The sequence below is a fragment of the Symphalangus syndactylus genome, chromosome 17, assembly GCF_028878055.3.
Source record: "Symphalangus syndactylus isolate Jambi chromosome 17, NHGRI_mSymSyn1-v2.1_pri, whole genome shotgun sequence".
Lineage (NCBI taxonomy): Eukaryota > Metazoa > Chordata > Mammalia > Primates > Hylobatidae > Symphalangus > Symphalangus syndactylus.
In genome coordinates, this window is record NC_072439.2 from 13,066,746 (window position 1) to 13,081,281 (window position 14,536).

Sequence of the window (14,536 nt, forward strand, 5' to 3'; positions counted from 1 at the left end):
AATATGTAATCGATCTTTATTTAAATATTGGTACTTCATTCATTCTGGATCTTCTGCAATCACTTTTATTCTTAGAAAGTTTGTGTTAAAACATGAGTTATCAGTTGGGTACGGTGGCCCCACCCACCCAGCACCCAGTGTCAACCCAGCACTTTGGGAGGCCAAGGCAGGAGGATCGCTTGAGGCCAGGAGATCAAGACTAGCCTGGGCAACATAGCAAGACCCCATCTCTACAAAAATTTAAAAACTAGGCCAGGTGCAGTGACTCACGACTGTAATCCCACCACTTTGGGAGGCCGAGGCAGGCGGATCACCTGAGGTCAGGAGTTTGAGACCAGCCTGGCCAACATGGTGAAACCCCGTCTCTACTAAAAATACAAAAATGAACTGGGTGTGGTGGTGGGTGCCTGTAATCCCAGCTACTCAGGAGGCAGGAGAATAGCTTGAACCCAGAGGCGGAGGTTGCAGTGAGCCAAGATTGCACCGCTGCATTCCAGCCTGGGAGACAGAGCGATACTCCATCTCAAAAAAACAACAAAACAAAAAAAGAGAGAGAGAAAATAAAATAAAATAACTCCAGGGAGGGGCAAGGGCTATGCGCATCTGAACTCTGTCCCAGCCCGTGGAGCTGCACAGGGATGGAGGGGCCCCAGGCACAGTGGGGCCGGCTGCACTAACCTGGTCATAAGTCTTTGCTCCAGGAGCTTCAGCACTGAGTTTTCAGGGAAGGCACAGCTGCCTGGGTTCCTTCCTAGTGCCAGAGCCCGCTCTCAGGGGTATGACCCCAGCAGATCCGGCCATGCCAGCGGTCCCATCGTGTGACCTTGGGTAACCTTCCTTCATCTGACGCCTCCTCTATCAAACGAGGTAATAAGGGCTCCCCTGCCTGGCCTGGGGCTGTCTGTGCATGAAATGGGATAATTGCCGGAACCCGGGGCCTGACTACCTAAGCTGTTATTAAGGCTGCAGACCTACCTGTGGGCCTCAATTTCCTCATCTATAAAATGGGCTTAATCATACCTGCTGCTGTTAGCCTCTCGGGGCTCTGGAGGATCAAGGGGCACTGAGGATACCTTGCAGAGGAAACATCTGAAGGCCGAGCAAATTCTGCAAAAGTGGCCACAGTGGCTTTTCTTGTGAGGTTGCCTTCCCCCTACCCTCAATTTGTATAACGTCCCCGCAGAAGTGTGGAGAAAGAGGAAAAAATATAACAAACAAACAGGCAAGAAACAGCCAAAACAGCCATAGCTATTGTTGCTTTTTTTTTTCTTTTCTTTTTTTTTTTTTTTTTTGAGACAGAGTCTTGCTGTGTTGCCTAGGCTGGAGTGCAGTGGCGAGATCTCGGCTCACTGCAAGCTCCACCTCCCGTGTTCAAGCGATTCTCTTGCCTCAGCCTCTCAAGTAGCTGGGATTACAAGTGCATGCCACCACGCCCGGCTAATTTTCATGTGTTTTTTTAGTAGAGAGGGGGTTTCACCATGTTGGCCAGGCTGGTCTCGAATTCCTGACCTCAGGTGATCCACCTGCCTCGGCTTCCCAAAGTGTTGGGATTACAGGCGTGAGTCACCATGTCCAGCCCATTGTTGCAATTTTAACCTCTTTTCTCCTCTTCTCGAACCTCATCCCTCAGTTTTGTTTTGTTTTTTTTTTGAGATGGACTCTTGCACTGTCACCTAGGCTAGAGTGCAATGCCACGATCTCGGCTCACTGCAACCTCCACCTCCTGGGTTCATGCCATTCTCCTGCCTCAGCCCCCCGAGTAGCTGGGACCACAGGCACCCGCCACCACGCCCAGCTAATTTTTGTATTTTTAGTAGAGATGGGGTTTCACCATATTGGCCAGGATAGTCTCGATCTCTTGACCTTGTGATCTGCCCACCTTGGCCTCCCAAACTGCTGGGATTACAGACATGAGCCACTGTGCCTGGCCATCCCTCACTTTCTTTTCATTTTTTCACAGCTCTTTTTTGCTGCTAAGAGATAGAAGGTAGAGCCATTGGGGCTTAAGGAGATGGGCTTTGTAAGTCAACTTGCCCAAATTCAAATCCCAGACTTAACGCTGGCTGTGTGGCATTGAGGAAGTGCCTCAACTTCTCTGTGCCTCTGCTTCCTCATCTGTAGACTGGGAATGATACCATTAGGTTGGTGCCAAAGTAATTGCAGTTTTTGGTCAGGCACGGTGGCTCACGCCTGTAATCCCAGCACTTTGGGAGGCCGAGGTAGTAGATCACAAGGTCAGGAGTTTGAGACCAGCCTGGCCAACATGGGGAAACCCCGTCTCTACTAAAAATACAAAAATGAGCCCAGCATGGTGGCATGTGCCTGTAATCCCAGCTACTTGGGAGGCTGAGGCAGGAGAATCGCTTGAGCCCTGGAGGCAGAGGTTGTAGGGAGCCAAGCTCATGCCAATGCACTCCAGGCTGGGCAACAGAGTGAGACTCCATCTCAAAAAAAAAAAATTATTATTATTTGGTAGAGATGGGGTTTTCCTATGTTGGCCAGGCTGGTCTCGAACTCTTGACCTCAAGTGATCCGCCCGCCTTGGCCTCTCAAAGTTTTAACTTTTTTTTAGTGATGAGGTCTGCCTCTGTTGCCCAGGCTGGAGTGCAGTAGTGTCATCACAGCTCACTGGAGTCTCAGCCTCCCTGGGTTCAAATGATCCTCCTTCCTCAGCCTTCTGAGTAGCTGGGACTAGAGGTGCGCTCCACAAACACAGCTAATTTTGAAATTTTCTGTAAAGATGGGATCTCTCTAGGTTGCCCGGGCTGATCTCAAACTCCTGGGCTCCAGCGATCCTCCTGCTTCAGCCTCCCAAAGTGCTAAAATTACAACTATGAGCCACCCTGCTCGGTTTTGTTTTTTTACATTGTTTAGTGGTAGAAAGAAGTCAAAAGAATACTTTGTGACACACGAAAAGTACATGTGATTCACATTTCAGTGTGTGTAAAGTTTGATTGGCACACAGCCACGTTTATTCATGACCATGCCATCTATGGCAGCTTTTGTGCACTAGGGCACAGCTGAGCAGGTGCAATGGGGATGATATGTCGTGCAAAGATGAAAATATGTACTCTCTGGCTCTTTACAGAAAAAGTTTGCCCACCCCTGAGTTAATGTATCATGAGCACTTTGAACAATGCTGGGCACAAAATGTGCTTGGTATTGTTATTCAAACTGTGTTTCAGGCCAGGCATGGTGGTTCACGCCTGTAATCCCAGCACTTTGGGAGACTGAAGAGGGCAGATCACCTGAGGTCAGGAGTTCGAGACCAGCCTGGCCAACATGGTGAAATCCATTTTAATCTCTACTAAAAATACAAAAATTAGCCAGGTGTGGTGGTGCGTGCCTATAATCCCAGCTACTCAGGAGGCTGAGGCAGGAGAATCACTTAAACCTATGAGGCAGAGGTTGCAGTGAGCCGAGATCATGCCGCTGCACTCCAGCCTGGGAGACAGAGCGAAACTCCATCTCAAAAAAAAAAAAAAAAAAAAATGTGTTTCAGGCTGGGTGAGGTGGCTCATGACTGTAAACTCAACACTTTGGGAAGCCAAGATGAGAAGATCGTTTGAGCCCTGGAGTTCAAGATCACCTTGGGCCACAGAGCAGATACCACCTCTACAAAAATTTTTTTTAAAGTTAGCCAGGTGTGGTGGTGCACTCCTGTAGCCCCAGCTGCTCAGGAGGCTGAGGTAGGAGATCCCTTGAGCCCAGGTGGACAAGGCTGCGGTGAGCTATTATTGCATCACTGCACTCCAGCCTGGGTGACAGAGCAAGACCCTGTGTCAAAACACAAATGTACAAAGGTAAAAAAAAAATATATGGTTGGCCGGGTGCGGTGGCTCATGCCTGTAATCCCAACACTTTGGGAGGCCGAGGCAGGCAGATAATGAGATCAGGAGATCGAGACCATCCTGGCTAACACGGTGAAACCCCGTTTCTACTAAAAATACAAAAACAAAATTAGCCGGGCATGGTGGTGGGCACCTGTAGTCTCAGCTACTCGGGAGGCTGAGGCAGGAGAATGGTGTGAATGCAGGAGGCGGAGCTTGCAGTGAGCCGAGATCGTGCCACTGCACTCCAGCCTGGGCTACAGAGTGAGACTCCATCTCAAAAAAAAAAAATATATATATATATATATGGTTCATACAAAAATTATATCTTATGTTGCTGGGCGCGGTGGCTCACGCTTATAATCCCAGCACTTTGGGAGGCCGAGGAGGGCGGATCACGAGGTCAGGAGATCGAGACCACGGTGAAACCCCTTCTCTACTAAAAAAATACAAAAAATTAGCCAGGCGTGGTGGCGGGTGCCTGTAGTCCCAGCTACTCGGAGAGGCTGAGGCAGGAGAATGGCGTGAACCCGGGAGGCGGAGCTTGCAGTGAGCCGAGATTGCGCCACTGCACTCCTGCCTGGGCGACAGAGCGAGACTCCGTCTCAAAAAAAAAAAAAAAAAAAAAATTATATCCTATGTTGTCCCCTATAAACATCCCATCATCATTATGTCTCCCAGACCACTGACAATTTTTGGAAGCCTCACTCTGCCATCTCGTGAAATGTCCTCTACAGTCCCCTATTGTTGGACACTTAAGCTGTTCCCAGTTGCTAAGACGGAGCTGCAGGGACAGCCTCGCGTTTAAAGCTAGATTTGCTTTTATGTAACAATCACTTCTACGTCATTCACTATGTGTTAAGTCCTGTCTCTGGGCACTTTGCAAATATCAACTTATTTCATGCTCACTCCAACCTCCATAAACTCCCCATTTTGCAGATGGGAAAATGGAGATTCTGTAGGTTGAAGTGACTTGCCCAGGGTCACGCTACCAGGATATGAACGCAGGCTGGACAGGTCCTATCAGTGCCCTGAGACGCCCTTCTCCTTCCCTACAGTAGAGACCCAGGAGCTAAATCACTCTGTTAAAGGGGAACAAAAATTCTTGCCGGACATGGTGGCTCACGCCTGTCATCCCAGCACTTTGGGAGGCCAAGACGGGTGAGTTACTTGAGCCCAGGAGTTTGAGACCAGCCTGGGCAACATGATGAAACCCCATCTCTACTAAAAATACAAATATTAGCTGGGCGTGGTGGCACATGCCTGTAGTCCCAGCTGCTCATGAGGCTGAGGTGGGAGGATCGCTTGAGCCCAGGAGTTGGAGGCTGCAGTGAGCCGTGATGATGCCACTGCACTCCAGCCTGGGCAACACAGTGAGACCCTGTAGGAAAAGGAAAGAAAAGAAAGGGAAGGAAAAGAAAGAAAGCAAATGACTATGCAATGAATTTTATAGAAATGCACTTTGTAGGGGACCCATCCCATTCCTCAGCCTTTGACCAAGAAGCATATGTTTTTATTTTATTTTAATTAATTAATTAATTCTTTGAGACGGAGTTTTGCCTCGTCGCCCAGGCTACAGCACAATGGCATGATCTTGGCTCACTGAAACCTCTGCCTCTCAGGTTCAAGCGATTCTCCTGTCTCAGCCCCCTGAGTAGCTGGGATTACAGGCATGTACCACCACGCCTGGCTAATTTTTGTATTTTTAGTAGACACAGGGTTTCATCATGTCGGCCAGGCTGGTCTCGAACTCCTGACCTCAGATGATCCACCCCATCAGGCCTCCCAAAGTGCTGGGATTACAGGCGTGAGCCACCACACCTGGCCTATTTTATTTATTTTTGAGACAGGGTCTCACTCTGTTGCCCAGCCTAGAGTGCAATGGCATGATCATAGCTCGCTGCAACCTCTGCCTCCCGGGCTCAAACCATCCTCCCACTTCAGCCTCTGGAGTAGCTGGGACTACAGGTGTGCACCACCATGCCCAGCTAAATGTTTGTATTTTGTGTATAGACGGGGTCTTGCCATGTTGCCCCAGCTGGTCTTGAACTCCTGGACTCAAGCAATCCTCATGCCTTGGCCTCCCAAAGTGCTGGGATGACAGGCATGAGCTACCACGCCTAGCCAGAAGCAAATATTCATATAAAAGTTCCTCCGTGAGGCCAGATGTGGTGGCTCACACCTGTGATCCCAGCCCTTCGGGAGGCCGAGGCGGGCAGATCACCTGAGGTCAGGAGTCTGAAACCAGCTTGACCAACATGGCAAAATCCCATATCTACTAAAAATACAAAAATTAGCTGGGTGTGATGGTAGGTGCCTGTAATCCCAGCTACTCAGGAGGCTGAGGCAGGAGAATCCCTTGAACCCAGGAGGCAGAGGTTGCAGTGAGCCTAGATCAGGTCATTGCACTCCAGCCTGGGCGACAGAGCGAGACTCTGTCCCAAAAAAATGCATAAAAGCTCCTCCAGGAAGGTTCCCAGCAACTTTCTGAGAGTCCAGGACTGCAAACACCCCCTCTGCCATATCTAATCGTAGGTCAATGGGCAAGCAAATCATCGTACATCCATACAGTTCAATCCCCATCCCTAATAAAAGAATGCACAGTCATACACAGAACCACATGAACGAATCTCAGATAATGATGCCGAGTGAAAGACTCCGGACACTAAGAATGCCGCTGGCCCCAGCTATGCTCATCTGCTTCCTTATTGCCTATGGTTGCTTTTGAGCTGCAGCGGCAGAGTTGACGAGTGAGTTGCTCTGGATAGTTACTAACTCTCCAGGCCTCAGTTTCTGCATCTGCAAAATGGGGGTGACTGCTGGGTACGGTAGTTCATACCTGTGTTTCCAGTGCTTTGGGAAGCTGAGGCAGGAGGATCGCTGGAGCCCAGGAGTTCTTTTGAGACCATCCTGGGCAACACAGGGAGACCCTATGTCTACAATTTTTTCTTTTTTGAGGCAGAGTCTTGCTCTGTGGCCCAGGCTGGAGTGCAGTGGGGCAATCTCAGCTCACTGTAACCTCCGCCTCCTGGGTTCAAGCAATTCTCCTGCCTTAGCCTCCCAAGTAGCTGTGATTACAGGTGCCTGCCACCACCACCACGCCTGGCTAATTTTTGTATTTTTAGTAGAGATGGGGTTTCACCATGTTGGCCAGGCTAGTCTTGAACTCCTGACCTCAGGTAATCCACCTGCCTCAGCCTCCCAAAGTACTGAGATTACAGGCGTGAGCCACCATGCTTGGCCTACAAATCATTTTTTTTTTTTTTAATTAGCCAGGGAGTGGTGACACACCTGTGGTCCCAACGGCTCAGGAGGCTGAAGTGGGAGGATTACTTTAGCCTGGGAGGTCGAGGCTGTGGTGAGCCATGATCATGCCATTGCACACCGGCCTGGGAGACAGAATAAGACCCTATCTCAAAAAGTAATAATAATAATTATTATATATGTACATATAATATATAATACATATATGAGATTTTTGAAAATCATGTTGTTTTAAAGATGGAGTCTCACTGTGTTGCCTAGGCTGGAGTGCAGTAGCATTCATAGCCATGATCATAGCACACTACAGCCTGGAACTCCTGGGCTCAGGTGATCCTCCTACCTCAGCCTTCTGAATAGCTGGGACTACAGGCCTCAGCCACTGCACTAGGTCTTTATTTATTTATTTATTTGAGACAGAGTCTCACTCTGTCACCCAGGGCAGGGTGCAGTGGCATGATCTCGGCTCACTGCAATCTCCGCCTCCTGGGTTTAAGAGATTCTCCTGCCTCAGCCTCCTAAGTAGCTGGGATTACAGGCACCTGCCACCACGCCGGCTAATTTTTTTGTACTTTTAATAGAGACAGGGTTTCACCATGTTGGCCAGGCTGGTTTTGAACTCCTGACCTCAAGTAATCTGCCTGCCTCAGCCTCCCAAAGGGCTAGTATTATAGGCATGAGCCATTGTGCCCAGCCGTTTTTGCGTTTTGCATAGCACAGTCATAAATATCCTGGGTCATGTTTCCTGTGGATATTTATCTAGGAGAGCAAAGGCTACGTTATTTGGCGCATGCATGTTCAGCATTGTGGCTGATGTCAATCTGTCTTCCAGAGAGACTGCAGTGTGGAAGAGCTTTGTGTATCCATGGCCTCTGACCCTTGGTATTGCTGGACATTTTAAACTAGGGGGCAGTGAAATGGGAGTAAAATGGGGCCTGTGACTTTATCATACATGTCCTGGATTCCTAACAATGTTGGACAACTCTTCATATATTTGTCAGATGCTCGTGTTTCCTCTTTTGTAATATGCCTTCTCAGGCTTTGCACTTATTTTTTTTTTTTTTTTTTTTGAGACAGAGTCTCATTCTGTCACCCAGGCTGGAGTGCAGTGGCACGATCTCAGCTCACTGCAAGCTCCACCTCCTGGGTTCATGCAATTTTCCTGCCTCAGCCTCCTGAGTAGCTGGGACTACAGCCTCCTGCCACCACGCCTGGCTAATTTTTTTGTATTTTTTAGTAGAGATGGGGGTTTCACCACGTTAGCCAGGATGGTCTCAACCTTCTGAACTCATGATCCGCCCGCCTCGGCCTCCCAAAGTGCTGGGATTACAGGCCTGAGCCACTGTGCCCAGCCTGCACATTTTTATTTTGAGTGGTTGTAATTTACTTATTGGAACTTCATTCTTTTTTTTTTTAAGAGATGGGGGGGCGGTCTCACTATATTGCCCAGGCTGGTTTCGAACTCCTGGCCTCAAATGATCCTCCTGCCTCACCCTTCTGAGTAACGAACTTGATTCTTTTTAAAAGACTGTATGAGATTCCATTGGAAGGTCTTCCTATTCTTTACGGCATGCATTCTCAACAAGGGCAAAAATTGATTCATGGCGGGGGAGGGGTGAAAAAAACTTAACCCTTTTAATGTAAAAAAATACAGCAAAACGCTGATATACATATAGTATATAAGCAAATATACAGGACATCTATGTTACTAAATTTTCATGTGGGGTGATTAGGAAAAAAATGTCTAAAAAGATCTGTGGGGTGATAATGACAAACAAGGTTTTTTTGTTTGTTTGTCTTTTTGTTTGTTTGGGTTTTTTTTTGTTTGTTTTGAGACAGAGTCTCGCTCTGTCGCCCAGGCTGGAGTGCAGTGGCGCGATCTCGGCTCACTGCAAGCTCTGCCTCCCAGGTTCACACCACTCTCCTGCCTCAGCCTCCCAAGTAGCTGGGACTACAGGCACCTGCCACCATGCCTGGCTAATTTTTTTGTATTTTTAGTAGAGACGGGGTTTCATCATGTTAGCCAGGATGGTCTCAATCTCCTGGCCTCGTGATCTGCCTGCTTTAGCCTCCCAAAGTGCTGGGATTACAGGTGTGAGCCACTGTGCCTGGCCCCTTGTTTCTTTATTTTGAGACACAGTCTCACTCTGTTGCCCAGGCTAGAGTGCAGTGGTGTGATCTCAGCTCACTGCAACCTCTGCCTCCTGGATTCAAGCGATTCTCCTGCCTCAGCCTCCTGAGTAGCTGGGACTGCAGGCACCTGCCACTACACCTGGCAAATTTTTGTATTTTTTTTTTTTTTTGTAGTGATGGGGTCTAGCCATGTTGGCCAGCCTGGTCTTGAACTCCTGACCTCAAGTGATCCACCGGCCTCGGCCTCCCAAAGTGCTGGGATTACAGGTGTGAGCCACCACAACCGGCCTCTCTTGGTTTTTTGAGAAAGGATCTCACTCTGGAGTGATCTGCCCAGGCTAGAGTGCAGTGGTGTGATCACAGCTCACTGCAGCTTCAATCTCAAGGCTCAAGCAATCCACCCACCCCAGTCTCCCACATAACTGGGACTACAGGTGTGTGCCACCACGCCCAGCTAATTTTAAAAATTTTTTGTAGAGGTGAGTTCTCACTATGTTGCCCAGGCTGGTCTCAAACTCCTGGCCTCAAGCAACCCTCCCACCTCTGCCTTCCAAAGCACTGGGATTACAGGTGAGCCACTGAGCCTGGCCCCATATATGTATGTTTTCTCAAGTTTGGAATACGCTCCCAAAATTTAGACCATAAAATCTGAGCCTGTCTTAGGCCTGTGCCACACAAGCCAAAGTGCTTTTACAATTCATACACCCATTCAAGCAATGATGAAAATGCCTGTTTCACCACATTCTCACCAGCACCGGGTTTTATCCATTTACAAATCTGCAGTGACTTCGAGGAGTGCCAAAACATAGCAGATTCTTATTGTTTTTCCACCTTTCTTTGGTCTCTGTAAGGCTGAACCTTTTAAATATGTTTGCTCATCAGGCTGTCCCTGGGGAATGTTCTGGAGTAGAACATCAAGTTGACCCCTATGGAAAAAGGGGTCCCTTCATGTAGAGGGGCAGAAATGTAGTTGTGTTGATGCAGAAAGCAGAATTTGCAAGCAGTGCACTTGGATATGTAGCCTAGGGGAATTTCCAGCAAAGTGTTGAAAGCGCAGCCTGGTTTCTTCTCTCTGCTTGTTATAAAATGTGAGAGGAAATAGACAGATTGAGGGAAGAAGTGTGAAGTAAAAAGGAACCAGGACTTGATGATCTGGGAAATTCTAAGCCCATTCAGATCACAAAAGATGCTAAAATTAGATGCTCCCAACCATCACCACTTCTCAGCTCGGCGACCTCAGGCAAGTATCTAAACCTTTCTGAGATTCAGTTTCCTCATCTGTGAAATGGGCTTGATGGTAATAGCACCCACTTTAGAGGGCTGCGGTGACGGGTAAGTGAGTAGGTTCATGTCAAGCACTTCACGCAATGCCAGGCAGGTGTAGGGTTCGTAGGCACAGTAATGGGTGAGAGGCACTACATCAGTGCTCCACTGTCTCTACGCCCCTCATTACTTCCTGGCTGCTATCAACTCATCCCTCCCCTCCCCTCCAAACCCCCAGGTACCTAATTCCCCGAGGCAGGGGAGCGGGTGAGGATTCAAGCTGCGGATTAGCAGAGGCCGATTAGAGACGGGCGGGAGGGGGAGGGAGCAGGGGGGTCTCTAAGTCGCTAACCCTTCCCTTGTCGGTCCTGCCTCAGGTTTGCGGGAGCGGTGGGGGCCTGCAGAACCTCGGTGCCTGCCACACCCCTGGAGAAAGCATTAGGGTCCCTGCTGGTTGACCCCAGGTTGACCCCTCTCTGGGCCTCATTGGTTCCTTCTGAACTATGGGGCGAAGACTGCAGAAATGAAATGGGAAAGCTTCAGCTTCTGAAGATGAGGGCACAGGGTAAATGCCTCAGGGCTGGCTGAGACATCCTTAGCGTAGACAACACTTACTGAGCACCTACCATGTGGGCAGAGCTGCTGGCATCACCGTCTCCTAGAACGGCTCAGCTCCCAGAGTGCCAGACTCAACTTCCAGAACCCCCAGACTCAGCCATCGCTCCGAAGGGGCACTCCAGGAACTGATTCTCCTCCCGGGGTGCCGCCTGCTCCCACCCCCACCCTGGCGTCCTCCCTGGGGGAGCAGGGAACCACTCCCCCAAAGGGGTCCCTGAAATCCTGGATCCTCAGTGTGTATGGGGGGGGTGGAACTGGGGAAAGACAGACAGAAGGACCATAGCAGAACCCCTTTCACCCGTCAGGTCGGAGCAACACTCCCCCCCTGCACCCCCTGCAACCTCCCCCAGCTGCGCCAGACGCAGAGCAGGTGGGGGCGAGGGGGCGGTGCCTACTCTGCGGCTGTCAGAGGAGGGGGACTGCGGGAGAGCGCTTGGGGGGGCGCTGCGGCAGCCGGTCCCAACCCGCAGCGGCTCGCGCGGCAGGGGCGGGGGCGCTGACCCACCTCGGCCCGGCCCCTCCTCCGCTGCGGAGGCCTCGCCATTAATCCTGACCGGGGGAGGGGGCGCCCGCTGCCCCCCACTTCCTACGGGGGCCGCTGCGAGCGCTCCCTCGCCGCCCCCTGCCTGGAGCCCCTGCGGGACCCCTGCCCCCAGGTCTGTCGCCCTCGGTGTCGGAGTCTCTGTCTGTGTCCCCGTCTGTCCCGTCTCCCTGCTGTGCGTGTGTGTAGCCGCGTGTCCCCGGACACCCGCAGTCACCGGCTAGGGCGGCTCGGGAAGGGGTCCCGGGGGTCGGCGTGTGGGTCCCTCTGAGGTCTGGGTGTCTCTCTGGGACTGTGCGTCTGTGTGATCTCGGGGTGCCAGCCCCACAGGCTGCGAGTGTGCGTCTGTGTTGACCTCCTGCAGAAAGTGTGTGTCCCAGATGCCCCACCGGCTTCGAGCATGGGTCCCTGTGTGCCCGGCGGACACCCACGGGCCGTGTGTCCGTCACACGCTGTAGGCGCCGCGCGCGGGGATCTCTGCGCGTGTCCGTGTGTGGTGTGTGTGTGTCCGTGGCTGAGTCGAGGAGGCCCGACCCGCCGGTGTCCCCGAGTCGCCTGCGCGCGAGTGTGTGTGTGCGCGTGTGTGTGCGCGCGCGCCGCGGCGAAGGTGGATCCGCTCGCTCCGCAGCGAGCCCGGCCGGGGCCCCGCGACCTGCAGCCGCCGCCGCCACCGCTGCCGCCGCTCCCCGGGCCTCCCCTTGCGCGGGCCGGGCCGGGGATGGAGCCGCAGCCGGAGCCGCCGCAGCCGGAGCCGCGGCGCGGAGCAGCCTGAGGCGCGGGCGGCGCGCGGGACCGGGGGGAGGGCGGGCCGAGGGGAGGGTCCTGCGGGCCTGGGGGGCGGGCGCGGCGCGCCCCCTCCCTGGCGCGCTCGCTCCCTCCCCCGCGCGCCCTCCCTCGCCGCCTCCTCCCGCCGCCTGCGGCCCCCCCTCGCCGGGGACCGAGCGCGCTCGCTCCGGCGCCGGCCTCGCCTCCTCGCAGCAGCGCCATGGTACGTCGCCGCACCCACTTTCGTTTTCGCCCGGGGACTTTTTGGGGTGGTGCGTGGGCTCCGGGCGAAAGTTGCAAGATCTGGGGGGACAGGGGGCGGGGGCCGCCCGGAGGAGGGGCTCGAGGCGGGGACCCCCACTCGCCAGTCGCCACGGGACCCTTACCCACGATCCCCCCCCCGCACCCCGGCTGGGGGCGGAGCTGGCGCTCGGGGCGCCGCGGGAGACCCCAAGTGGGGGGCCCCTCGCGGGCGCCGCGGAGTTGGCGGGGAGGGCGGGGCTCCCCGGAGAAGGCCCCCGCAACCCCAGGCCGGGCCCCCGCCCCCTCCCCGGGCCAGACCCCAGGCGGGAGGGCGCGGCCCTGGGCGCACGACCCCCGAGCGCGCAGTCCGTGGGGGAGCCCGGGCCAGGAAGGGGGCTCACGGCGGGACGGCGCGTGGGGCGGGGGTCGCGGCGGCCCCCGCGGGGTGCCCCGGCCCGGGCGAGCGCGGCGCGCCAGCTAGCGGAAAATGGCCGCTGCGGAGAGGGGCGGAGAGCGCGCCGCGGCCGCCGCCGGGCGCCTTGAACTTGGAGCCGGGCGGGCGGCAGCGCTCGGCGCCGCGCAGGAGCAGCCGCCCCGCCTGGCCTCGCGCCGCCCCCGCCCCGCCCCGCCCCTCGGCAGACCCCGGCCCCGCCGCCGCGCGCGCGGGGTCCCTAGCTGGGAGGGATCCCCGGGTCTCGGCCTGGCGCGCCCCAGGCCCGGGAGCGGCGGTGGCTGCACTTGGGGTTCCGGTGTCCGGTCGACTGGCGTCGGTGTCGTGCGCACCTCGAGGGGTGCGTGGGAGCCCATGCGCTCCTTAACGGGCCGGCATTGGCGTCTGGGGGAGCGTCCGGGGTGTGCGCGGCGGGTTGGTAGTGTACCTGCCTTGGGGCCGCGGGTCCCAGCGCGTCGGCTCCGCCGCTTTCTATGTCCGCGTGTGTCTGCACATCCACGTGCTGGCGTGTGTTGTGTTGTGAGCGCCGCCCGCATTGTGCGGCTGCGGGACACTTGTGTCTTTGGATAACTGGGCAGCTGTGCGCGCGTCCCTGCGGGACGGTGTTGTGAAACTATGGCTGGGCTGCGTGTCCGCGGAGCCGTGTGTCCCTGGGTGACCGTGGGGTGTCCCCGTGTGGGTGTGTGGCGGTTGGGGGGTTCGCCAGGGAGTGGAGAACTGTCCAGTGGCCGCGTTCCCGGGGACAGTTGGGTGCCGCTTGCTGTGTGCGAGTGACTGGCGCTGAGCGTCCCCCTAGGGGAAGGGTCTGCCTTCCACTCCCGGCCTCGCCTACCCCAGTTCCTTTTTCCCTGTAACTGGGGACTGCCTGGGCAGCGGAGGAAGAGCGCTCCCTCCACCTTTTCAAAACTCTGTCCCTTTACCTATCCCCTACGTCCCCTCCACTTCCCCCAGCCTTCAAGGTCCCCCATCCTCTTGGCCCGATTGGGTCCTGGCTGGAGGTTCGGGCGCGAGGTGGCGCCGGGACGCGATCACTCGGCACGCAGACCAGACGTCGCTCGCCAGGGGTTGCGCTTGCGCGGGGACCTGCCTCGAGGGGGGCGGGGCGGCGGGGGTTCCCCCTTCCCTGAGAGGCCGTGGAAGTCCCGAGGGGTGGGTGGTTACAGCAGCACAGGGGTTAGGACGGGCTGGGGAGGTGGCTAAGGAGACCCCTATTATCCTATCCTGGGGAGAGCCTAGGGGCACCGGGACTGGTCCCGCAGTCCCGCCTCCAGCACTTGCCCCCAATGGTCCAGAGGCTGTGGGCACAGAGAGCTGTTTTCTCACCTCCAGGGAAATCCCCGCCGCTCCCCACCCCCAGTGCGTTTGATATAATTTTCTAAATATAAAAAGCCCAAGGCCAGGCTGGTGTCTCTCGCTTTCTTCTTGACATCC

At 54.4% G+C, this 14,536-nt stretch overlaps 1 protein-coding gene across 3 annotated transcripts in view; it reads left to right on the forward strand.

The window, feature by feature from the left end:
* The first annotated feature begins 12,506 nt into the window (after positions 1-12,506).
* The window catches only part of NFIC (nuclear factor I C), a 105,780-nt gene continuing 103,750 nt past the window's right edge, over positions 12,507-14,536 (forward strand). The window contains exon 1 of one of the 3 annotated variants that reach the window (XM_055248331.2): positions 12,507-12,634. In XM_055248331.2, coding sequence (XP_055104306.1) covers positions 12,632-12,634 — 3 coding nt within the window. In that variant the 5' untranslated portion in view covers positions 12,507-12,631. The remainder of the gene's footprint in view (positions 12,635-14,536) is intronic. The other 2 variants (XM_063620668.1, XM_055248330.2) reach the window with 2 other exon arrangements.